General features: G+C 48.1%; 1 protein-coding gene across 3 annotated transcripts in view; it reads right to left on the bottom strand.

Moving 5' to 3' along the window:
* Nucleotides 1-399: 399 nt before the first annotated feature.
* The window catches only part of LOC115096634 (phosphomethylethanolamine N-methyltransferase-like), a 46,257-nt gene continuing 20,122 nt past the window's right edge, over nucleotides 400-26,534 (bottom strand). For all 3 annotated transcript variants that reach the window (XM_029611544.1, XM_029611546.1, XM_029611545.1), the window contains 8 exons: nucleotides 24,945-25,093; nucleotides 15,336-15,524; nucleotides 15,056-15,145; nucleotides 14,542-14,631; nucleotides 12,274-12,396; nucleotides 12,013-12,144; nucleotides 11,682-11,798; nucleotides 400-3,063 (listed from right to left, as the gene is read on the bottom strand). In XM_029611544.1, the coding sequence (XP_029467404.1) occupies nucleotides 2,932-3,063; nucleotides 11,682-11,798; nucleotides 12,013-12,144; nucleotides 12,274-12,396; nucleotides 14,542-14,631; nucleotides 15,056-15,145; nucleotides 15,336-15,524; nucleotides 24,945-25,093 (1,022 nt within the window). In that variant the 3' untranslated portion in view covers nucleotides 400-2,931. The remainder of the gene's footprint in view (nucleotides 3,064-11,681; nucleotides 11,799-12,012; nucleotides 12,145-12,273; nucleotides 12,397-14,541; nucleotides 14,632-15,055; nucleotides 15,146-15,335; nucleotides 15,525-24,944; nucleotides 25,094-26,534) is intronic.

Raw genomic sequence — 26,534 nt, 5'->3', positions numbered from 1 at the left:
ACTGCCTTTTCATAGATAAGGCTGCTGCTGTTTGAGTCCTGAGAGTTACTGCTGTTATGGTATGGTAAAGGTTTATTTATTTATTTATTTATTTATTTGCAGGGTTTATGTTACTTCACAAAGTGTTTGGCAGTGAAGGGAATTTGTTTTGCTGTCACTGAGATGACACTGAAATTTAAATTTTTTTTTACATGTCCGAATTCTTTTCTGTACCTGTTGCAATCTTTTTATGATGATTATTATGATTATTGGCTGTTTTATGCATTTCTGGAATGAGGATTCATAAAAGAATATATTGATATTTGTTTTATTACACGATTCGATCTGATGTTTCTATCAAGTATTGTTTACTTTTTACATAAAACTGAGTATTCATAAACTGCAATAAATATAAATTAATGCAGATTAATAAGACATTTTTAATGTTGGCAAGTGCTTGAAGTAATAGAATTAAAACATTTTAAAATGTCACTCATTCATGATGACTGTTGCAGGCTACTCAGAAATCCATTGTAGTGTGCATGCTAAGGCATTATTTATCAATTAAGAGTATAACTAGTAGGGTCTAGATCTGTATGTCTGCTGCCCACCCATGTTAACCTTGGGCCCCTCCAAAAAATTCAGTTCTGGCTACGCCACTGTATAGCAGGGTCTGGACTGATCCGGGTACGTACAGGGAATGGAAATCTGACCAGGGACAATATGGACCAGCACCAAATCCCGAGGCATGTCCCTAATGCTGTACTTTCCGTAGCCTGTTCCTTTATTTGACATATTACTTATACTTAGCCTCTAGGACAGGGCTTCCCCAAACTGTGGGTCGGGACCCCAAATGGGAACACACAACATTCAGCTGGGGTCACAAGTGCCTCAAAATGTAGTGCTCTTCAGGCCCCAGCAGCAGTAGTAACACAAGCCAGCTCGGGGGGCCTGTTAGCCAGGCCATACTCACAGGCCCTACAGTGGCCCCCTCCCTCCCAGGAGTTTCTATGGTAACAGGAAGCCCCTGCATGAGACGGGATTGGGGCTGCTGCAGGTCCTGTCAGCGTGCACTGACTTTCAGGGCTGGGGGGTGAAAGAAAGAAGCTGGAGGGGTGTGAGAGAGAAAGGTTGCCAGGGGAGGAGGTGAGGCCAAGAGAGGGGATCGGGGATGAGAGTGAGGAGAGAATGGGGGATGGGGTGAGAGGGAGCAGATAACAGAGGATCGGTTGGGAATTACAATAAGGACTTTGAGTGAGAGGTGATAAGCTGGGGGATGCCAAAAGGGTGAGAGGATAGGCTGGGGAGGTGCCAGGAGCTGGATTTGTATTTTTATTTGGGAGATGTAAGAGGGGGATCAGCTGGAGGGGAGGAGTTTAAGAGAGGGGTAGATGATGAAAAAGGAGATCAGCTGGAGTGTGGGGAGGGGGAGGGTGGAGAGATCTCCCCACCTCCTCTGCTATAATTATTTTGTTCATCACCTGGGGTCAGGTGAATTTTCAAGTGCTAAAATGGGGTCAAGCTGGCTAAAGGTTGGGCAGCTCTGCTCTAGGAGCGCTACGGCATGGAGATTATAGACTGCAGGCAGGGAGAACTAGGCGGGGGCCTAGGGCACCAGGGTCCCAGGGGCAGCAAGAGAGAAGAGGCAGCCGCTGCCACGGCGCCGGCAGTGTCAGCTCAGCAGCTGCCGGCAGGACACTTCACCGACGAGCGACCCGTCCAGCATGCTGCCCCCTAATTTAACTCGAGCCAGTACTCGGGGCAGGTGAGGACAGATGGGTCGCTCATCGGTGAAATATCCTACCGGCACCAACGAGCGACCCATCCGCCCTCACCCAACTCCTCGACTACCGGCTCGAGTTTGACTGGAGCCCGGGGGGGGGGGGGGGGGGGTTGCGCAAAGCAGAAGGTTCACCTAGGGCGTCTAATACCCTTGCACCGGCCCTGACTGCAGGAGGGGGTGGAAGCCATTCTCAATGGAGGGTGAAGAGCTGTCATATAATCGGCTATGAAAGTGACAGCTCATAGGTTAGTGGGAGCACTGCCTCCTTGTAACATCTTGGGAGCCTTATATCCACCAGCGAGAAGAGGCCAGGTAAACTCCATAGCCAGCTCTGTCTATGCACCTTCAGTTCTGTGCCGCAGCAGCCAGTCCTCAGACACCCCACCATCCAAGTCCTTCTTCCACCCATACGCACCCAGCTCCTTCAACACACACACACACACACACCACACACACATATACACACACCTACACACACACACACCCACACACCTACACACACTCTTAACAGGGGAACTGAAAGTAAGAACGGAGCAGTGGTGCCCCCGTGTGGTGAAAGCACGGCTCTGCCCGATTCCCTGTGATACAGAACGGGCTGTGTCGGTGGAGAAAGCATGCTCAGGGAGTCAGGGCTGCCATTGATTCAGCAACAGGGAGGAGTATTCCTACAGGTCCCAGCTCTCCTGTGCCAGGGCCCTTCAGGATGGCAGCAGGGACCTGGAAGGCAGGAAACCTATTGTAAGCTGAAGGCATCCTTTCAGAAAGATATATTTTACTGAAAAAATAGATGAAGGACCCTAATAAAAAAAATCAAATAAAGGCTGTGGGGTAGGTGGCGGCAGAAAACCCAATGACCCTGTCCCAGTTACCTGGCTTCACTCTTCCGCTGTCTTTGTGGTACGAGAGACAACCTCTTAATGTGTTAAGTGTGGCCTCCCATTTTTCAATCCACTCTCATGCTCCCTTCTGATAGCCACAGTGAATTTCTGCTTTATATTATTACAAGTGCCTTCCTAATGTGTCTCATAAGCTTTAATTTCAAGAAATTTAGTAAGGCAGAAATCACAGCCCAACACCTCCTACCATACAGCAGCTTCTCCACCTTCCAAGCTGCTGTATCTGGGATAGGGAGCCGTGGGGGAGGGGGACAGGGGGCCACCTCGCAGTCCTCAGTCAGCAGAGATCACTTCGTGGGGCTTCTCAGCATAGAAGAGTCCCCACCGCTGATCCCCCAGTTTGCAACGATGGAGTTTCTCCTTCCAGCCCTCCACTATGTAAACGAAATCCTCCTCCGAGAATGCCTGCAGAGAGGAGGAAAGAGTAAGGAGAAAACTTACAGAAACAGCTATTAAATGGGGCTCTCCCTCGCAGGCAGACGAGGTGGCAATTGGCCTCTTGGCCCATCCTGTCTGCCCGCTTGTCTGCATTATAATCACAATCCCCCTATGGAGGTCGGCTTCCCTTCCCATCCCATCCTGGGCCTGTGTGGATGGCTGCTCCATCCTCTGCCGGCAAAGGGTCCAAGCATCTGCCACTCCCATAAAGAAGCATTTCCTCTGAGCCTTCCTCCATTCAGTTTCACGTCGGCCTTCAGTTTCTTTTTCTTTGCGACACCCCTGCTTGTGCTTCACTGGAACCTGCCCCATATTTATTCTGCCATAAGGATGTGCTGGTGGCAGGCGAGCATGAGCTGCTGGGCCTCAAATCCCAGCTCCAGGTAGCAAAGATTTCATGGTGTCACAGTCCTTTCCAGGAGAATGAGAGTTAGGGGGGGGGATTCTTTAGCAGCAGAGGGGGGAATACTGATGTCAGGGCCCTTTTCCCAAAGCTGATTTCTTCCATTAGGCGTTACCAGGGGCGGATTGGCCTATCGGGGGATCGGGCATCCCCCCCCGGTGGGCCGATCGCTCCAGTCACGTGGTCTGCCGTGCGCGGCCGTGACAGAGCCGCGCTCGGCAGACCACGTGACGTGTCCTGGGCGGCGAATACCCGGGCCGGACCGACATCGTGAGTCTGCCGCTGGGCGTCACCTACCCACTTTTAAAGCCCAGCACCACAGGAGAAAAGGGAAGGGATGCTGGGGAGATGTGGAGATAGGAAGGAAGCTGGGTGGGCAGACAGCTGTGGAGAGAGGGTGCTGGGCTGATGGAGAGAGAGAGAGGGTGGGGTGGGGTGGAAAGGGGGAGAGAGAGAGGATTCTGGGAAAGTAGGGGGTGGAGAGAGAGAGGCCACTGCAACAAGGGGGCAAAGAGATTGGGGTGATGCTGGTGTACTGAACAAGGAAGAAAGGGGAGAAAGACTATGATGGGGAAGAAGAGAGGGGAGATGCTAGACAGGAGGAGGATGTTGGGCAATGAGGAGGACAGGGGGCAAAGGGAGAGGATGCAGGACTTGGCAGAAGGTGAGAGGTGGATGCTGAGCAGGGTGGAGAGGGGGGTGTTGTGCCAGAACTGCCACAGATAGGCAGGTGTGGGTGTGGGGGGGGCAGAGACACAAGACTGAAGGTTCACAAAAGACACAAAATACACTCGCACCAGCCCTGCCTCCACCTCTGCATAGGCACTCTGAAAGCAGGACCCTCGTTTTCCTGATTCTCCGCCTGCTTTGGGATCCCAGAACATCTCTGGAGAGCCTGTAATGAAGCCTTCTCCAAACCTGGCTCCCCCCCACCCCTCTGAAACCCAGGCTCTCTCCTTTTGGGAGAGCAGAGCTCCCGCTCTCACCTCTTCCCCACTGCTCTCTCCTCAGCCTCCTCCTTCTTCTCTCTCTTTTTCCTGAGGGAGTACTGAGAGCAGAAAGTGATTTTGCTGAGGACTGAAGATGGCTTGTAAGTAATGCTTTGCTTGCAAATTTTGCAATTTAAAGCTTGGGGCAGAAAAGATATTGTGGGGTAAACTTCTATTCTTTGTGTGGATTTAAAAGAGTAAACTAGGTTAACTTTTCATGCGTGTTAGAGGGAAAGCTGGATACATTCTCGTCGTCTCCTTTCCCGCCCACTCAGCCCCAGCACATTCTTTGATCTATAAACTGTTATCCCAATTAAGAGGACAGGAAGAACATTTTTCACAACAAGAAATTAGATAAACAAGGGAGCAACCCAGCTCTTGTCGCTAGATTAACTGTTGTCCCTTTGTAGGTCATTACCAAACTAACATTAATGTTCAAAGATCTACATTAGATAAGGATCCCTGCTCTCTTAGCAATGCTAAATAACTAACAGCGCAAAAGTATTAAGATGAGGGCAGCAGTCCAGCAGCGAGATGGGGGCCTTCCCATCTTTTCTATCAAGTGCAACATCTATGATTATCTACCAGTTGATAAGAGGTTGCAAGTGTGCACTCCATGCAAAGAGCTCCTGGCTCTCAGAGAACGAGTACAATCTCTGGAGGCGAGAGTGGCAGACCTGGACTACCTGAGGCAGACAGAGAGGTAGACAAGAGGAGATCTTCAGGAACTAAGTCATCAAGTCCCACCATCCCTTGGCAGTCCCTGAGTTGCCCTGGAGCAGCATGATCTCCTGGAATGAGAGCATCACCTTGCTGTAGCAGGAAGTGATCCTCTTGCACCGAGGATGGGTCTCCAGGGGCTTGTGCCCAGGAGGGAAGGGTTAGGACAGCTATCAAAGTTGGTGATTTGATCATAAGGAATGTAGATAGCTGGCTGGCTGGTGGACATGAGGATTGCTTGGTAATTTTGCCTTCCTGGTGCACAGCTGACAGATCTCACACTTTACCCAGATATGATTTTAGACAATGCTGGGGAGGAACTGGCTGTCTTGGTACATGTGAGGAACCAACGACTTAGAAGGGGAGGGAGATTCTGGAAGTCAAATTTAGGACTGTAGGTAGAAAGTTGAAATCCAGAACTTCCAGGGTAGTGAAGGACCCCAGAGGCAGGCAGAGCTCTGGAGTCTCAATGCGTGGATGAGACAATGGTGCTGGGAAGAGGGATTCAGATTTGTTAGGAACTAGGCAACATTTTGGGAAAGGGGAGCCTATGCCAAAACAATGGGCTCCACTATAGCCAGGGTGGACCAGGCTACTGGCGCTAATCTTTAAAAACAGAGCAGCTTTTAAACTAGAGCCTGGGGGAAACCCAACACCTGGCTCAGCAGCACATGGTTCAGAGGATGGTATTGTTAGGGGTAGCACAGAGCTGGGCTAGACATGAGAATTTAGCATGTGGCCTAGTCAGTGAGGCTTGCTTACAGTAGGTTAGGTTATGGATTGTCAGCCTATTCCCTGCTTTGAGCCAGTATGCAGTAAAAAAGACTTTTGGATGCCCTCATGAACAGAGTTATACCTTCCTACAGAAGAAAGACATTATGCCCAACAGCTTCAAGGACATTTGGCATGGAACATGGAGATGTAATAACCACCTGCAAAAAGATACTTCCTTCAACATGCTAATGAGCTACACGACTAATTCAAGGGTTGTATATTCTTGAGCAAGAGAGATGGTCTCCCACATCTGACTGCAAAGACAGCTCTGACCTGTTTCTTGAAGGAGCTAACCAAGCAAGGATCAAAGAATCTTTATTGCTAATTGGAAAGATAAGAGGAAAAACTCCATATGATAATATGTGAAAGCAACACCCAGGACAGCAGCATCAGAGCGTGGGGAAGAGGCACCAACAGCATCAAAGTACTGACTGGGACACTGGCATCCTGCTTCCTTTGTTTATGGCCAAAGTGGGAACAGACTGAGTTGGGTGAGAGCTAACGCCTATTTATTTAAGTAGCTAAGCATGGAAATAGGGTTCTGTGTGGAGCTGGCTTGCCGTAGGTTCTAATGTTTGTGTTTTGTTATATTCCAGGATTATAATAAATAGTATAATACCTCTGGTTGGTCTCTCCTGTGTCTATATCTCACCCACGCTTCCTGCTAGTGGCTGTAACAGTATCTTCAAAGGATACTAACAGAACAGGGATGTTAGAGAATCTCAACAGTTTCCAATAAAGGCAAGAGTAACCCAGGTGCTTCAGGTAAAAAGCACATTGAGTTAAAAAAAATTCCAAATTATCCCTGTCAACTGCATGGAAGGTTATAAACACAAACAAAAAGGTAAAATCAAGTTTCTTATCTGCTAATTTTCTTTCCTTGAGTCCTACCTGACCAGTCCAGCATGCAAGGGTTTAGCCCAACTGCCAGCATATGGAGACAGAAGATTCTGATTCACTGACATCACCCCTTATAGAGCACAGTAAAGCCTGCAGCACTTCAGTATAACTATATCAAAGCAATAAACATATTAAACTCACCCTCCAATAAGCAGGGGAGAACAGACTCGGCCCTTTGTCTAACTAGGCCCTTTAAGCATTACAGATCAAAATATCTGGAAGAAAGAACCTATACAGCAGGATTACAGCTAGAATGGGTGACATCCTGGACTGGTCTGGTAAGACTCAATGAAAAACAATTAGCAGGTAAGAAACCTAATTTTACCTTCCTCATCATTCACCAGACCAGTCCAGCACACATGGGATTATCACATTGGGAGGGAGCCAGACAATCCTACCCTCAAAACTCCTGCCCCAAAGGAGGCCAACTCTCTAGCCCGCACATCCAATACTTGGAGAAAGAGTGCAAGGATGCCCATGTGGCCACCTTGCCTATCTACTCGGGTAAAATAGACCACCTTTCCACCCAAGAAGTTGATAAGACTTCGTAGAATGTGCTCGAAATCCCTCTGGGACTAACAATCTCCATGAAACATAAGCTGATAACAATCACCTCCTTGATCCATCTGGCAGTAGTTGTTTTAGAAGCTGCATTCCCTCTATTTCGACCTCCAAACAGAATGAATAAATGCTCAGACCTTCTGCGAGAACTGGTCTCCTTCAAATACCAGAGTAAAGACCTTCTCACACCCAAGGAATGCAAATTCTTATCCTCCACTGCCGAGTCATGTTTCTGAAGTGCTGGAAGGTGAACCGACTGATACAAGTGGAACGGGGAGATCACTTTTAGCAAAAAAGAGGGGAGCATCCAAATAGTTACTCCCACCTGCTGAAGCCTTTAGATATGGATCCCTACATGACAAGGCTTGTAACTTAGAAATACGCCAAGCAGCAAAGCTGACCATCAGAAATACCTTCTTCATCGTCAGTTCCTTAATAGATGCACCCTTAATTGGTTCAAAAAGAGCCTCACCTAAGGCCTGGGGCAGTAAATTAAGGTCCATGAAGGAACATCCTGCCAGGGTGGCAGAAGCAGATGCATAGCCCCTCTTAAAAAAAAAAGCAAGAAAAGTCCGGATGAGCTGTTACAGACAAGTCTCACAACTTTCCTCTATAGAAAGCTCTAACCCTTACTTGAACTTTCAGGGAATTTAAGGGCAAGACTCCTTGCAAACCATTCTGTAAGAATACAAAACCACAGGAATCGAAGCCTCAAAGGGAGAAATCCCTGGCTTCGCACACCAAATCCTGACTCTAACGTATGCCAGAGAAATTGATTTCTTTCTGTCACAGACAGTGAACCCTCTGACGTATGGTGTGGTTGACGCAGTCTAGCAGGCGAACCCACTAGGCCCACGCCAACAGTAGGCGGACCTGCTCTAGAAATGGAGCTGTCCTCACCTTTACCACCCCCTTTCCTTGCAGGTTGAGTCCTTGGTTTCTGGGGCCAGCAGGCCTTAGGTGAAGCTCCGATGAGCAAAGTGCTTTTTAATGTATTTATAAATGATTTGGAAAAAGAAACAACGAGCAAGTTGATAAAATTTGCAGATAATACAAAATTATTCCAAGTTGTTAAATCACAAGCAAATCGCGAGAAATTGCAGGAGGACTGGGCATCCAAATGGCAGATGACATTTAACGTGGACAAGTGCAAAGTGATGTACATGGAGAAAAGTAACTCAAACTGTAGTTACACGATGTTAGGTTCCATACCAGAGTCAAAATCAAGAGGAGAATCTAGGCGTCACTATGGACAATATGTTGAAATCCTCAGCTCAGTATGGGGCGGCAGTCAAAAAAACATAATGAATGTTAGTAATTATTATTAGGAATGGAATGGAGAGTATGGTGTACAATTCTGGTCACCACATCTCAAAAAAGATATAGCAGAACTGGAACATGTTCAGAGAAGGGCAACTAAAATGTTAAAGGGAGTGGAATGGTTCCCTATGAGGAAAGGCCAAAAAGGCTAAGACTCTTCAGCTTGGAGAAGATACAGCTGAGGGGCGATGCAACAGAGGTCTATAAAACCATGAATGGACTAGAAAGGGTAAATGCAAATCAGTTGTTTATTTTTTCAAAAAAATAAAAAGACTACGGGACACTCCATGAAGTTACTAAGTAGCACATTTAATTAAAATCTGAGAAAACACTTTTTCACTCAATGCACAATTAAGCTCTGTAATTGCCAGAGAATGGAATAAAGGCAATTAACACAGTTGGGTTTAATAAAGGTTTGAACAAGTTCCTGGAGGAATAGTCCTGAGGAAAACCACCGCTTATCTCCGGGCATAAGAAACATGGAATCTATCTACTATTTGGGATCCTGCCAGGTACTTGTGACACGATATTGGGCTTGATGGGCCTTTGGTCTGACCCAGTATGGCAATTCTTATGATCCCTCTTAGATCAGTCAATTGCATACTCACCCAATGGGGAGAAAGGAGGGTCTTAGAACTTGGAATGTACCACAATGTAGTTCCTGTACTCGGGTCTGTAACTTTAGTGGGGAACCCAGGGGGGTCCTTATATTTGAATATTTCTAATCACATTCCTCTTCCTTTTTTGCCTCCAGCGAATATGTTTTGAGCGTCTTATGCTCTGTGTGTAGGATCTGTGTGCTGCAGGCACTGCACCTCTGAACAGTAGCCAGTACTGAAGGTAAAACATTTGGAGATCCTGGCGTCCAAAGGAGGACATTTTTTTGTCATCTTGAAAACCAGACCGAGACACAGTATCTGATGGCAGATAAGGATCTTAAGGCCCAACTAGCCTGCCCAATTTCATTCCTGTTGCAATGCCATTGCCTAGAGTGGCCAACTCCAGTCCTTCAAAAGCCACAAACAGGCCTGGTTTTCAGGATATCCACAATGAATGTGCATGAGCTAGACCTGCAGACAATGGAGGCAGTGCATGCACATCTATCTCATGCATATTCATTGTGGAGCTGCTGAAAACCAGGCCCGTCTGTGGCTCTTGAGGACCAGAGTTGGCCATCCCTGCCATAGACCAAAGCTTCTTAACCAGTGTGCAACAGCAAGATCCTTCCTGTGCCTGGCAGTCAGCCTCATCCCCAACTCTCCTCCCTCCACACCCCACCTGCGGGACTGGCACAGCACACCACAGATGCTGCTCCTGTTTACTGAGCGTAGGCGGAGAAGTGCCTGCTGCATAAGGTGGAAGCCACGTGTGCACAGAAGCACACATCAGAGGAGTTGCCAGAGGAAAATAAAAGGGCCCTAGATCAGAGGAGCCACTGCTTCTGAGAAGAGGCCCCAGACTGCCTCTACTGACCAGGGAAATAAGAGGCCCTGGACTGCCTCTGCCACCGACGGAGAGAAGAGGCCCCAGACTGCCTCTACTGACCAGGGAAATAAGAGGCCCTGGACTGCCTCTGCCACCGACGGAGAGAAGAGGCCCCAGACTGCCTCTACTGACCAGGGAAATAAGAGGCCCTGGACTGCCTCTGCCACCGACGGAGAGAAGAGGCCCCAGACTGCCTCTCCTGACCAGGGAAATAAGAGGCCCTGGACTGCCTCTGCCACCGACGGAGAGAAGAGGCCCCAGACTGCCTCTACTGACCAGGGAAATAAGAGGCCCTGGACTGCCTCTGCCACCGACGGAGAGAAGAGGCCCCAGACTGCCTCTACTGACCAGGGAAATAAGAGGCCCCAGACTGCCTCTACTGACCAGGGAAATAAGAGGCCCTGGACTGCCTCTGCCACTGACGGAGAGAAGAGGCCCCAGACTGCCGCTGCTGCAAGGAAGAGGGCAAAGGCCGCTGCAACACCAAAAGACGAAAGTGGAGCCCCCACCCCTGCTCCCCAAAGGAGGGGTGATTAGACCGTTCATTTCCTGGCATTCTCACAGTCATACGATCAGCAAGGTAACGAACATACGACTTTGGACCATTTGGTTTGGTGTTTCATGAGGATCAAGCAAACCTGAAAGTGTGCCCTGAAATTTAAAAAAAGGTTGAGAAACCTGCCATAGACCCTAATCGATGTCTGGCTCTCCCCTCACTTCTTCCCAATGAGGGACCCTCTGTGCTCATCTCAGGCTTTCGTGAATTCCTTTACTGCTTTTGTCTCTGCCACCTTTCCTGGGAGGCTGCTCTACGTATCTTCCACCATTTCTGTGAAGAAATGTTTTCTAATGTTACTCCTGAGTCTATCCCTCTTGTTCTAGAACATTCTTTCCTCAAAAAAAACTGTTTGCTTCTTGTGCCTGATTTAGAGCTGCAATGTATTGTAATGTTTCATCATATCCCCTCTCTCTAGTCTGTGGGGTCTATATATTTAAGTTCTTAAGTCTCATCTTGTAGGTTCCCTGTATCCTTTATCGTTTCATTTGGGGACACGACTTTTGTTTATGTATTTGGTAATGACCACTGATTTCTATCTTACCTAACGAAATTCTGGTTTCCCTGGTGCTTCCGCAAGCTTCGTTTCCCCTCTACTTCCAAGTTATCACCCCTTGTTCATTGTAATTTCTCCTTTGTTAAGGATTTATGTAAACCAATATGATATGACTGTCATGAATGTCGGTATAAAAAAAGGATTAAATAAATAAATAAATAAATGGGGGGGGGGCGGGCCTTCAGAACTGGGAGTTGGGAGTCACTGGGTTAACCACAAGTCTTATGGTTAGCGATGGTCTCTTTTTTCTCCCACCCCTTTCATCCTTTGTGTCAATATAAGGTGCCTTATCCCCAGGACACTCCTGCCCCCTAGTCGTACCTGGATGAATTCTTCCTTCATGTCCTCTGTCCGGCGCAGCTCTATATTCAGGACGTCCATAAACTGAGTGGTGCGATCCTCAGCCCGTACATTGATGAAGCCCACCTGCTCCAGGAACTAGGAGGGAATGAGATGGGGGGGCAGAAATGGAATCGGACTGTATCAGCATGGGCAAGCGAGTCAGGCTCATGTAAGACAGATGTCAGCAGGGTCAGCTTGAACAAGTGCATCAGTGCCAGCATCAGTGCTCATGTAGGCAGGGGTCAGCGGCATGGTAGAAATTCTGTCCACTCACTCCACCCAGGCTATGAATTCAGACATTTATACGCACCTTCCCATACTCCTGGGGGGTGTACAGGATGTAGCCTCTCTGCTTCACATAGTCGGCAAAGACCAGAGACCAGGGCTTCTCCCCACAGCAGTAATCTGTGATCAGCACCTTCCCACCTGGCTTTAGCCAGGCCTGAAGATCACAGGGAGGGGAGAGAAAAATCCTTTGTTACTTCTAGTGGCTGAGGTTCTCCCTCCCCATGGTTTTAACTCTCCACTCCCAAAATCCCAATCTCCTCCCCTTCCCCCGCCTGGCACTCACGTAGAAGCGCTGGAAGACAGCCACCTTGTCAGCGATGTGCAGGATGGTATCACGACTGTAGACCACGTCAAAGGATGCCTCGGGGAAGATACGCCTGGTGGCATCTGCAATCTCAAACTGCACCTGCAGAAGCAAGCAGGAAACTGGGAGATTAGGGCCAGAGCTGGACCCTGGCCAGCAACGTCAGACGGCCATTGTGAGAGCAGATCAGGAAGACAGACACAGGAGCAGCTCAGCCCATCCCACAACCCAAGCCTGATTCTGGTCATGGGATAGGCAGAGCTGCCCCTGGTTTTACTTTCCCATTGTATCTATGGCTGTGTAGTTTGTTAAAGAAATTGCACAGAAAAATCAGTGCACATATATCAGACACATAGTAACTGATGCAAAAAGGGGTTGAATTAGCACAAGTTTGAAGCTTGCAAGCACTTGCACCAATCAAGGCTTCAAGCCAGGACCATCACATCCACCTACAATCCTATTCACTTAGGTGACATTTTCATTTTCCAAGGAAACTCCTTTACATTTTGCAGCCTCAATGCTGCTCAGCCATTTCTGATTCCAGCATGACGTTAAAAAAAAAAAAATGTGAGATACACTCTCCATTCTAGAGAGCTCTTTAGGAGTGCACCCACTGTCACATGTGCACCTCCTGACAACAGGCACTTTTGCTACAGCAACACATGGAAGTCCCAGGATGCCGCAAAGTCTAAAGGAAAATTGGTTCTTACCTGATAATTTTCGTTCCTGTAGTACCACGGATCAGTCCAGACACCTGGGTTCTGCCTCCCCTCCAGCAGATGGAGACAGAGAAGTTTTAAAATAACTCTGCCCTATATACCAAGGTGCCGCGAAAACAGCGGCGCAGTGCAGCAGGAAACAAAAGTAAAGTACCGGAGAGTCGGCGTGCTAACAAAATAAAAGGCTTTTTTTTTTTATGGTAAAAAACTTGCCCGATCGCTGTCCCTGTTTCTGGAACAGCTATGCTCCTGCTGGGGTGAGTGAGCCGGGCTCCCCGGTATCACCCCAGGGCTGCTTCCAGATGGGTACAAGGTCCTCGACCCTTAAGAACATAAGAAAATGCCATACTGGGTCAGACCAAGGGTCCATCAAGCCCAGCATCCTGTTTCCAACAGTGGCCAATCCAGGCCACAAGAACCTGGCAATTACCCAAACACTAAGTCTATTCCATGTTACTGTTGCTAATGGCAGTGGCTATTCTCTAAGTGAACTTAATAGCAGGTAATGGACTTCTCCTCCAAGAACTTATCCAATCCTTTTTTAAACACAGCTATACTAACTGCACTAACCACATCCTTTGGCAACAAATTCCAGAGTTTAATTGTGCGTTGAGTAAAAAAGAACTTTCTCCGATTAGTTTTAATAAGAACCCTTAGTAGCAGCTCTCTCAACCTGGGGGGATGGTCCCCTCAGGACCTAGCAACCCCCTGGGAGACTGACAGATCCTTTGTCGTCGGGAGCTTTTTCTGTCTTTTTTTTTTACCTAAAGAAAATTAAAGGAATACAACCCCCTAACTTTCTAATTCTACAATCCTGATTCTATAACTCTCTCCAATCAGGCAATCAGAAGAGACTGTGGGTTTTGCACCTCCACCATCTGGAGACAGAGAAAGACTGAGGGACTGTGGGTGGCACCTTGGCATATATGCCAGGGTTGTTTGAAAAAACTTCTCTGTCTCCATCTGCTGGAGGGGAGGCAAAACCCAGGTGTCTGGACTGATCCGGGTACGTACAGGGAATGGGTTCTGCAGTTCTCTTTGTCTGCTTCCTTTCTTCTTCAGCAGATTTTGGGGCAGGAGTCACCCTCTTCTCCAGGTCCACTTACACCAGGGAAATAGCTGATGCTGGCTCCTCACTGTGTGATGGCCTGGCACAACTTTCCTTCACCAAGAGGCAGAGAAACACCCCTCTGTGTCATGCTTCTGGTGTTACTTTCCAACTTCTTTTAAGATGAGTGAATTAGGAACGTTTACATAAGATGCGTGAATGGACAGCAGCTAGGTCTGAAGTCTTGATTGTGATTACTGCTTACAGGTTTCAAATCTGTGCTAATTCAACCCTTTTTTCTGTCTGTTAAAGAAAATTGGAACTACAAGTCCCAGCAAGCAGTGGGAGTAACCCCAGAATTGGCTCAGCCCAATTCCGAATGATCTGCAGCTACCTGGGTCCCCCAGTGCAATCACAGGTTGTGCCTTCTGAGGTGGAAGATGGAGAAGGGGGAGGTTGTGGGAGAAGTCAAAGAGTTACCAGGGATGTGTTCTCCTGAATGGTGCGCTCCATCGCAATTTCCACCATGTTGGAGGATAAGTCCACGCCGAGAACCTCTACACCGTACTCCTGCATCCAAAACATGAGGAGAGAGGAGGTGTGAGCAAATCCCTCCGCACAGCTCCTACCCCTACTCCACCCCATGACACTTCCCTCACCTGCTACTTGTTTCACATGGGAAGCAGCAGCAACTGCAGACTTTCTGACAAAGTGGACCTTTGCCCTTTAAAGCTTAGGTCTCAATAAATCCATTAGTGCAAAAAGTGCCAAAAGCCCCTGCTTCTTCAAATGAAATAGCCACCACTCTGGGAAGTTTATAATTATAAATATCACAATATACTGGGCCAAAACCAGGACATGACCTGCATACTCCCTTTGGACACCAAGATCTTAGTTCAAGGGGCTAGAAGTGGACTTGTGGCACCTTAGGAGTGGTGCTGAGCACACCCTGGTGTGACAGAAACCCAGAGGTTTCAGTTCCCCCCTCAAACACCTTTGCCATGTAGAAATCTCCGCCGCCAATTCCACAGCCCACATCGATGACTTTCTGGCTGGCCTGCAGGTTAAGCATTGCCACAAACTCCTGTACCAGGGGAGAGAGAGAAAGACAAGGGGGTGAGTAGAGAGAGCAAAAGCTGACACAACAGGTTATACTGTGTGTCGAATGACAAGCTGAAGAATGGAGGGTGACTGGAACGTCCAGTAATCCCATCTTGTGCTCTCGCAGGCTCACTGGTGTTGGCCCCATGACCTGACTAAAGCGGCCCACATACCTTGGTGGTCTGCAGCCCTCCAGTGCTGACAAAGCCATCCCCGAAGATCTTCTCGTATCGCAGGATCCCATGCCGGGAGTACTGTTTGTTATCCAGGAACTGCTGGAAAGTCTCATAGCCCTGGTTGGCCAAGTGGTTGCGAGGAACCTTCTGCAGCAGCCAACATAGCTGATTCTGATTCTTCTTCATCTGCCAGCGAAAGGGAAAATGGCAATGCACGTCAGTCCTAATCAGAGTCACCCTCTCATCCTAGGTCAGCCCAACAGGCTGCTCCAGTCCTGGGTTTGCCGCATTGATATTCTATTATTTTTTTATTTATATGATTTAAATTCTGATTTTTGGACACTTCAAAGCAGATTACATTCAGGTACTGCAGGTATTTTCCTGTTCCTAGAAGGCTTTACAACCTAACAGGCCGATTCAATAAAAGGTGCGGGAGAGCCAGCGCTCCAAGTTGAGCACCCGCTCTCCAACACGTGCCCAGGCACCTCTCTTGGGCGCGAGATTCTGTATTTAAATAAGACTTGGCACTAATAAGGAGGTGCTAGGGTCAAGAGCACGTCCCTAGCGCCTCCTTATTTGCAGAAAGGTGGCTGTGAGCAAGTCCGACATCCGCCGCTTAATTTTACCGGCGTCAGTTTTCAAACCCGTTGACAGCCATGGGCTAGAAAAATGGACGTTGGCAAAATTGAGCATCCATTTTTCTAAGCCGCTGACCGGCAGGCAGATTTAAAAAAATTTTTTTTTTGTATCTTGGCTGCACATTTTACTTTCAGTATTCCAGGGGAATAACTAATAGGCTCATCAAAGGAAAATTGGTTCTTACCTGCTAATTTTCGTTCCTGTAGTATGGATCAGTCCAGACAGCTGGGTTTTGCCTCCCATCCAGCAGATGGAGCCAGAGAAATTTTGACTGACTCTGCCACTTAACCCGAAGTGCCACCTGCAGTCTGCCAGTATTGAACTGTACCCAAGCCAGATACAAAAACCATACAAAAATCTTTAAAAGCCAATTAACTATCTTACAAGAAAAACAAGCATTGCCTGCACCAAATCCTGTGTAGGATTAACGAGAACCTGAGCCATTATTCATAGGAACAACAAGTGGTCAAGCAGGCTCTGCAGGGAAAAACAGGCAACCAAGCGGACTCTCCAATACCCCCCCTTCCCAAACTGGGTGGGACTCTGGACTGATCCATGGTACTACAGAAACGAAAATTAGCAGGTAAAAACTAATTTTCCTTTCCCTGTATGCACCCGGATCAGTTCAGAGAGCTGGTATGTACCAAAGCTTCCCTACTGTGGGTGGGACTGCGAGAGTCCCGCTTGGTGTACACTTTTGCCAAAACCGCCAGGCTCTGGAACCTGGACATCCAAAAGGTAATGCCTGGCAGAAGTGTGCAAAGACTTCCAAGTAACCGCTCTACAGATTTCTTGCGGCAATACTTGCTGAAATTCGGCCAAGAGGCCGCTTGCAAACGGGAAGAATGCACTCAAAGACCGGCCAGCACTGGACGCCCCTGAGTAATGTATGCTGAGGTAATGACCTCCTTCAACCACCACACAATAATAGCCCTGGAGGCTTTCTGCCCCCGTCTAGGGCCACTCCACAGAACATAAAGATGATCAGACAAGCAGAAACTATTCAGCACCTCTAAGTAATGCAAGAGAGCCCTTTTTCTATCCAATTTGATAAATTGCAGGAGGACCTTGTGAGGCTGGAAAATTGGGCATCAAAATGGCAGATGAAATTTAATGTGGACAAGTGCAAGGTGATGCATATAGGGAAAAATAACCCATGCTATCGTTACACTTACAGGTCGATACAGTAAGGTCGAGGTAGAAACAGTGAGGTAGTGTCAGGCGCACCCTTCCTCCCCACACGCACAGTTCTCTTCACTAACTCCCCGATACTCTCCTCTAATCGCATGCAAATGCATGCCGCGGCTTTAAAGCGGTAGGGAAGGGTTATGCCCGCGTAACCCATTTTACTGTATAGGCGCTTAATACAGCGCCTATACAGTAACCTGGGTGCGCTGGTACCTGTCATTTCAAATGACATTTGAAATGACAGGTACCAGGAAGTGTAAAAATCAAAATTTTTAAATACCTGTCGGAGGGCTGCGTGGGTCCAGGCGGCCGGCGGGATCCGGGGGGCCGGTGGTCGCGTGTTAAATCTAGGCCGCGGGCAGGTGGGCGCCTGTTCCGGGCGGCGGGGGGGGGGGCGGGCGGACGCGCGTTAGTTTCAGACGGCCGCGTGGGTCCAGGCGGCCGGCGGCGTTGGTCGCGTGTTAAATCTAGGCCGCGGGCGGGCGGGCGCCTGTTCCAGGCGGCAGCAGCGGCGGGGGGACACGCGTTAGTTCGAGACGGCCGGCGGGCGGCGGGTGGTCGCGTGTTAAATCTATGCCGGGTCCGCACAGGCGCGCATTCATTCACTGCCGGTGGGGGCTGCCGGAGAGGCAACCCCCACCGGCAGTGAATGAATTCATTCATCCAGGCGGAGGAGCCGGCTGCTTTCGCCACCGGCTCCTCCGCCTGGATGAATGAATGCGCGCCTGTGCGATCCCTGCGATTCGGCGCTCAAGGCAGTCACATGCCGTGACGTCACGCCTTGAGCACCGAATCGCAGGGGTCGCACAGGCGCGCATTCATTCACTGCCGGTGGGGGCTGCCTCCGGCAGCCCCCACCGGCAGTGAATGAATGCGCGCCGTGCGGACCCGGCCTAGATTTAACACGCGACCACCCGCCGCCCGCCGGCCGTCTCGAACTAACGCGTGTCCCCCCGCCGCCGCTGCCGCCTGGAACAGGCGCCCACCCGCCCGCGGCCTAGATTTAACACGTGACCACCCGGCTCCCGCCGCCGCCGGCCGCCTGGACCCACGCGGCCCTCCGACAGGTATTTAAAATTTTTTATTTTTTCTTCTGACAGGTTTTATGTGTCCCACATCATTACATTTTCTCGATCATCTCTGTATCGCTTTTTTTTTAAATTGTGTTTTATTGTTTTTGAGTATCTTAAGCGGTGTCGATGGATTTGTTACTAGACTCACAGTCCTAACTCCTACTAGGGGGAGGCGGTAAACTAACACGTTACGGCCGCGGCAAAACAGTACGTTACTAATGAGAGAACCTGAGTGCCCGTTACGGTATCGGAGGGGAATAGCTAATTCCTTCATTATACAGCTAATTCGTTCATTTACATGCCGGGTGCGGGAAGGGTTACGCGTCTGTTTTAAGAAGCGCTACGGTCGCGCAAAACTGGAGACTGTATCGCTGGTTTGCCTTACGCGTCCGAATTGTGCGCAGCGAGCTCGTTACAGACGAGAAATCTTCAACTGAACTTTACTGTATCGAGCTGAATGTTAGGTTCCATATTAGGTGCTACTACCCAAGAAAGAGATCTAGGTGTCATAGTGGATAACACATTGAAATTGTCGGTTCAGTGTGCTGCGGCAGTCAAAAAAGCAAACAGAATGTTGGGAATTATTAGAAAGGGAACGGTGAATAAAACGGAAAATGTCATAATGCCTCTGTATTGCTCCATGGTGAGACCGCACCTTGAATACTGTGTACAATTCTGGTCGCCACATCTCAAAAAAGATATAATTGCGATGAAGAAGGTACCGAGGAGGGCTACCAAAATGATAAGGGGAATGGAACAGCTCCCCTATGAGGAAAGACTAAAGAGGTTACGACTTGTCAGCTTGGAGAAGAGACGGCTGAGGGGGGATATGATAGAGATGTTTAAAATCATGAGAGGTCTAGAACGGGTAGTTGTGAATCAGTTATTTAGTCTTTCAGATAATAGAAAGACTAGGGGGCTCTCCATGAAGTTAGCATGGGGCACATTTAAAACTAATCGGAGAAAGTTCTTTTTCACTCAACGCACAATTAATCTCTGGAATTTGTTACCAGAAGATGTGGTTAGTGCAGTTAGTATAGCTGTGTTTAAAAAAGGATTGGATAAGTTCTTGGAGGAGAAGTCCATTACCTGCTATTAAGTTGACTTAGATAATAACCACTGCTATTACTAGCAACGGTAGCATGAAATAGAGTTAGTGTTTGGGTACTTGCCAGGTTCTTATGGTCTGGATTGGCCACTGTTGGAAACAGGATGCTGGGCTTGATGGACCCTTGGTCTGACCCAGTATGGCATGTTCTTTAAGTAACTCTTAGGACTGAGGAGTGGAAGGGCCCAAGTCCGGAAAGGTTGGCAGTTCCACCGACTGATTTAAATGAAAAGACAATGCCTCCTTAGGCACAAAAAGAGGGGACAGTTCTTAAGGACACTCCTGAGTCCATAATTCGCATAAAGGGATCCCTACAGGATAAGGCCTGAAGCTCCAACACCCGTCTGGCAGAAGATATCGCTACCAGAAAGATCACCTTCAAAGTAAGGTCTTTCAAGGTCGCCCACTTCAAAGGCTCAAAAGGAGCTTTCAAGAAGACATTAAGACTCCAGGACTGACAAGGATTCCGAACGGAGGCTGCAAATGTTTCGCTCTCTGGAGAAACTGCAGTATATCTGGATGTGCTGACAAGGTAACTCCTCGCACTTTGCCACGAAAACAGCCTAGGGCTGCCACCTGAACTCTTAGGGAATTATTTATTTTATTTATTTATTTTTGGCTTTTCTATACCGGAAGTTCCTGTATAATATACATATCACTCCGGTTTACAAGGAACTGACTAACTATCGCCTGGATGGCGGTTTACATAGAACATATAGAACAATTAATAACCATTAGAAAAACAAAATAAAACAATTGGTAATTACATTACATTATTGCTGTAAACAGAAACAACAGCATGAAGTCGCAAAAAGGGCATTCGTGCAACTCCAGAGAACAGAATATATACGTTAAGTTAAATTTCAGTAAATGAATTCTTCAGGAACTTGTATGCAGGGGTGTTAAACCCTTAACGAGGCCGTCCTGCAAAAAGGACAAGACATGCCCCACAGAGTCCTGAAGCGGATCCATTTAGTGCTCAAGACACCAAAACTCAAAAATCCCCCACACTCTGACATACGCCAATGAAGTGGAGGTCTTCCTGGACTGGAGCAGGGGAGCTATCACCCCATCCGAATAACCCTTATTCCTCAAACGCTCCATCTCAAAAGCCAAGCTGCTAGACAAAAGCAATTGGCCTGATCGAATTAAATGGGGCCTTGATGCAAGAGATTCGGCAGGTGCCCTAACTTCAGGGGACCGTCCACCACTAGGTTGACCAGATCTGCAAACCACGGATGTCTCAGCTACTCCGGAGCTACAACAACCACCTTACCCGGGTGAATTTCTATGCGGCGCACGACTTTGCCTATTAATGGCCATGGAGAGAAGACATACAGGAGAACATGCACCGGCCAGGCAGAAATAAGTATCCTCCACTTCTGCGCCTGTCTCCCTCCATCTGCTGAAGAACCGAGGAGCCTTGGAATTGCGAAATGTCGTCATCAGGTCCTTGCAAGGAGTGGAACACTTGAGACAAATGAGGTGAAACACTTCGTCCAACAACTCCTACTCCCCGGGATCCAACTAATGATGGCTCAAAAAATCCGCCTCCGAATTGTTGACACCTGAGATGTATGATGCCACCAAACTCTCCAGATGTAGCTCAGCCCAAGAGACCAACTCCCGGGCTTCCTGGGCCACTGCCCGGCTCTTGGTCCCACCTTGGCGATTGATGTAAGTCACCGCAGTTGCATTGTCGGATAACATCCTCACTGTTCTTCCCCTGATCAGTGGTAGGAGGGCCAGGAGAGCCAGGCGCACCGCTCTGGTCTCCAATCGGTTGATCGACCATGAGGCCTCCTCCGGAGACCACCGGCCCTGCACTGATCTCTCCTGACAGACTGCTCCCCAACCAGAGAGACTGGCATCTGTGGAAACAATTGCCCAAGACGGGATATCTAAGTCTACTCCCCTCTGCAACTTGTCCAGCTGAAGCCACCACTTCAGGCTTGTTCTTGCTGAATCCAGAAGGGGGAGAGGCAAATGAAAACGTTCCATCATCGGATCCCAACAGGATAGTAAAGTAGACTATAGAAGCCTCATATGAGCAAACGCCCATGGCACCAACTCCAAGGTGGAAGCCATAGATCCGAGCACTTGCAAGTGGTCCCATACTCTGGGTAGCATCTTGTCCAACAGCGATCGAACCTGAGCTTGCAATTTGACAATCCTTTCCTTGGTGAGAAAGACCTTCCCCATGCTCGTTTCAAACCATGCCCCCAGGAACACCAACGTCTGAGAAGGAATCAAGTGACTTTTGGCCAGGTTGACTATCCAACCCAACGCTTCCAGGTGCTGGAGGACTCAAGCCACCGCTCCCTGATCAAAATGGGATCAGCTCCCAGCACGCCCAGTTATCTTCAATGTCTGAAAATTCAGAGCCAGTAGCTCATCTCGATGAAAGAAACACAACATAGTTCTATACAGCTCCAATCCTGGAGGAATTTCCTCATCCTCCAGGGAGTAAAGATCGGCTTCATCATCCGTGCCATCTGGGTCCTACTGGAATGACCCGCAGCAGTTCTAGACGTACTCAGATGCTTATCTGCAGCACCAGACGCACGGGAAACTGCAGCCTGTCATCCTGATCTGTTAAGATTGGCCAGGGCCAATGACTGCCCCTGAAGAAAGGACTGCAGCCTTTGAGAAATTCCACCCAAGAAAAGGTAGAGGGGTCCATGCCAAAACCACTGAACTACCTTCCCCCGCTGACGAACCAGTTAGGGGAGCCCCATATACTGATGAAACCTCTGGCAGCAATTTTTCCATTCCCACATCATGCTGGGAAGGACCGGGCTTAGCAAAATCAGATGGAGACAATTCTCCCTGAGCCTCCCAACAGTGCTGACACAAGTTAGAGGGAACATCAGGCTGAGATGCCCGAATATGGCATGCAGCTCTAGAGTTTTCAGTACGCTCTAGAGTTTTCAGTACGCTCCAAGAAGCGTCCGAGAACTGTGTGTCCAGCTGTGCTCACAATAGGCACTGAAAAAAAATTAGATGCTCAAAAGATAGGCACCTAATACACTATTCAGGTACATGCACAAACTGAGCGCCCACCCGAGCGTTCACTGTCCGTATGCAACTTGAGCGTCCACCTAGGCGCCCCTATGCGCACAAATGAGCGCCCAGCTAGGTGCACAACCAGACACACAGCCGGGTGTGTAAGCTTGAACCGATTTACCGAATAGGGCAGCCTTATGCACAGAAAAAAATGCGCGAATGCTGCCACAGCCTACCACACGGAGAACAATCTAAGCCTGAGAGCAGGGCCTAGCTCAGAAGGCTGCTCAACCCGCCAAGCTGCCCGACTCCCCAAGCTTGCCCGGAGGCAGGAACAGATGTCAGATTGGTGCATCGAGCACAGAGACCGGAAGGGAGAGGAATCCCTAAAATCAACTCCCCCTTACCTCTTTTCTTTTTTTTTTTTTTAACCTGAGCTCAGCCCAACCCGGCCGAGCACAACATCGGTCTCCAGCTGTGGGGGGAGAGGTTATAGACCTTTACCGCCATGCTCGGCTTCCTGCACCCGCTTCCCTTTCAGCTGTTATTTTATTTATTTATTTTTACAGCTAAGTCCACGCCAGCAGAAACCAGCTACTGGACCAAGGCACTCATCTGAGGGAGGGATCAAAATATATCACCTCAGGAAAACTCGACTGAGGGAGGGACCATAAAGTATCACCACAGGAGAGCGGGGCAATAAACTTCTTTTTCGACACACACAAATTAAATCTTTCTTTTTTTTTTTTTCAAAAAACACTGGAAATAAATTACTACTTGCTTGATCTTTTAGAGACAAAAGTACCCAACAGGAAAAAAGTGACTGACTAGCCGAGATCAGGGAACCGCAGGATGAGCTGATCCATCTGCTGGAGACAGACAAATACTGAGGGGCTGCAGGGTAGGCTCTGTCCTGATATAGGATACTCTTTCAGTTTTGGTCTGTCTCAATCTGCTGGACAGGAGGCTCAACCCATGGTCTGGACTGATCCGGGTACGTACAGGGAAACTTCTTTTTTCTTTTCTCCTTCTACAAAACACTTTTAATGCAGTCCCAGTAGGGAGATGCACATCTACCATCTGCTGGAGACAGAGAATACTGGAGGGCTAATGTCACTGCAGGGGTACATATACTGTGATGTCAGCTTTGCTCTGTCTCCATCTGCTGGTAGAGTTGCATAACCCACTGGTCGTGGCTCCACCTACCTGAATGCTAAGAAAGTAAATATTTTCTTTATAAAGAAACTGGAATTACCCTGCATTGTAGGATTATAATGGTGTTCCTGAGGTGGTACCCTGTGCTCCCTCTCTGGCCATATTCAAATCCCACCTCAAAATCTACCTTTTTGAGGCTGATTTTAAATTGTATACACTGGAAGGTAGATATTCAGCGGGAAGGCATATTTGGTGGTACCTTTCCGGTAAAATCTGCCACTGAATATACCCAGCTAAAATTACCTGTGGAATAGCCACCTAGGGTTCAAATCCCACTGCTACTTCTTGTGATCTTGAGCAAGTTTCTTTACCCTCCATTGCCTCAGGTACGACTTTGATTGTGAGTATTCTAGAGTCAGGGACATATTTACCTGAATGTAATCTGCTTTGAAGTGGCTGACCAGTCATGAAAGGTAGAATAGAAAAATACAATTAAATAATCGGGTAACTTTAGGGCAGCTCTTTTTCTCACCAGACTCAGTCAACTAAGTTTAGTCACATAGCGCTGAATTTCTACACTCGCTGGATAAAATTAAGCCCCGCCTCCAGAAAACCAGACAAAATTCAGCCAGGGAGCGGGGGGATTTTGAAATCTTGTTTTTCATTCAGGTATCCCCCAGCTTGTCTCTATAATAAGAACATTTCCTGAAGCCTCCTGTTTAACTTTACTTTAAGCTCCCTGCAGCAGGAACACTCTCTCATGTGTATTTTTACAGCACTGCATGCATCTGGTAGCACCTCAGAAATGATAAGTAGTGGCACCATGGACCCCTCCCCGACATACACTCTGCTAATGTAACTCACCTCTGCCCTCCAGCACCCCCTCCTATTCTAATACTAAGACCCCACACAGCTCTGCCAATGCACCTCACTCCTGCCTATAGCACACTCCCCGCTATTCCAGTACTGAGACACACATACACAGCTCTACCAATGCACCTCACTCCTGCCCTGCAGCACCCCACGCTATTCCAATACTGAAACCCTCACACACATCTCTACCAATGCACCTCACTCCTGCCCTGCACACCCCCTCCTATTCCAGTAACTAAGACCCCACACACAGCTCTGCCAATGTACCTCACTCCTGCCTGCAGCACACTCCCTCCGATTCCAGTAACTAAGACCCCACACACAGCTCTGCCAATGTACCTCACTCCTGCCTGCAGCACACTCCCTCCTATTCCAGTAACTAAGACCCCACACACAGCTCTGCCAATGTACCTCACTCCTGCCTGCAGCACACTCCCTGCTATTCCAGTTCTGGGAACCCCTTTCTTCCCCCCCCCCCCCCCCCCCCCGCATACAGAGCTCCACCAATGCACCTCACTCCTGCATGCCCTGTTATCACAGCACTCCTGCAGCACAGGTCTTTACCTTGATGTATGTCTGAATGGATCTAGACATGACAATCTCAAAGCCATTACTGTGTCCTGTGTCAGCCGTATGCCCCACAGAGGTGAGCAGGTGGTTGTAGTCAGCAGGTGCACGGTACAGTGTGGGATTGAAGACTCGCTTACAGTCCCCTGTTCCAGAGATAAGAAAAACACACAGCCCACTCGTTAAGAGCAAGCCTACTGCTTCTGAGTATAGAGCCCGTGGTGCACACAGCACCGTAGATTACAAGGTTTTACACATCTCAGAGAATAAAAGGCATTCATCTTTTATTGTGGCCTCAACCCCTGTTTTTAAAAACCTCCTTCCATAAGTTAATTAGTTTATTTATTTATAGTTTTTTAAACCACTTTCTCAGCCTTTAACAAAACAATTACCCAAAGTGGTATACAAAAGGGGTGAGCTACAAGGTCTCTGACCCTCTTCTCGAGTGCCTCTACTACCAATGGGGATGGGTCGACCAGGACCTAGCTGCCTCCTGGGAGGCTGTAGAGTCTTCTTTCTAAATCTGACTGGTTTCTTTTTCTTTATTTCAGACTGCAGGAGTTTGCACCTCCACCATCTGCTGGAGACAGAGATATACTGAGGGACTGCAGGTGGCACCTCAACTTAACTGGCAGTGTCAGTCAAAAACTTCTCCGTCTCCATCTGCTGGAGGGGAGGCAAAACCCAGGAGTCTGGACTGATCCAGGTACGTACAGGGAATTTAAAATTACCAACCAAAAGACAAAACCAATGTAATGAATGGATACACCACAAAAAAAACAAACAAAAAACATGAATACAGTAACAAATATTAAAAAACACCTGCTAAAAATTAAATTACAACCAAAGCCTGAATCAACCACCCTGAAACAAGCTCAAACTTTCTCTCTGTCAGCCACACAAACCATCTGGGATCTCACTCGTTCCAAAAATATCACCACAACCCAAGAGCTCAACCAGAGGTGAACAGGCCCCTCCGAAGATCAGAAACCAGGACCAAGGGTACTTCCCCAAATTCCCCTCCATTTCTTCAGCTGACATATTTACAAGATATCTGCTGGAAATTTTAAAAAGATATTCCACTGATATCTAAGCATATTATTTGCTCCAACTTAAAAACAGCGACTGAATCCTTCCCAAGATATGGATACTTTGGATTTGACTGTTTTTTTCTAAAGAAAAATCAGACTCTGAACAGGTGGTACCTTCTACTTTACTGATTTGCTTGGCGCTGGATTCAGATGGAGGCTGGCTCCTACAGCTTTTATTCAAGTACAGACATGTTAACTTTCTTTATTTGTGAAATGAGGATATTTCCAGATGTTGCTAAGAAGGTGGCAGTTTTTGCTGTTGTGACCAGCTTTTCCTTTTGAAATTTCCCGGAAAACGTGTGATTAAATATCAGTTTCTTAGGTACACCTTTTCTGAACCATCTCGGCTTACGGCTCTTTTGAGCACCAAAGAACAGTCTGAGTCTTCTGCCAGTAGGACAGTGGATTTAGATCTGCTTAGGAAGTGCAATAGGCTAGATGTGAGCTATCATCCCTTCCCCTTTTTTTACCGCTTTGTATTGAATTACCTTTTTGA

Source organism: Rhinatrema bivittatum, chromosome 8, assembly GCF_901001135.1.
Source record: "Rhinatrema bivittatum chromosome 8, aRhiBiv1.1, whole genome shotgun sequence".
In the NCBI taxonomy this organism is placed as follows: Eukaryota; Metazoa; Chordata; class Amphibia; order Gymnophiona; family Rhinatrematidae; genus Rhinatrema; species Rhinatrema bivittatum.
This window is presented reverse-complemented; position numbering and strand designations above follow the sequence as displayed.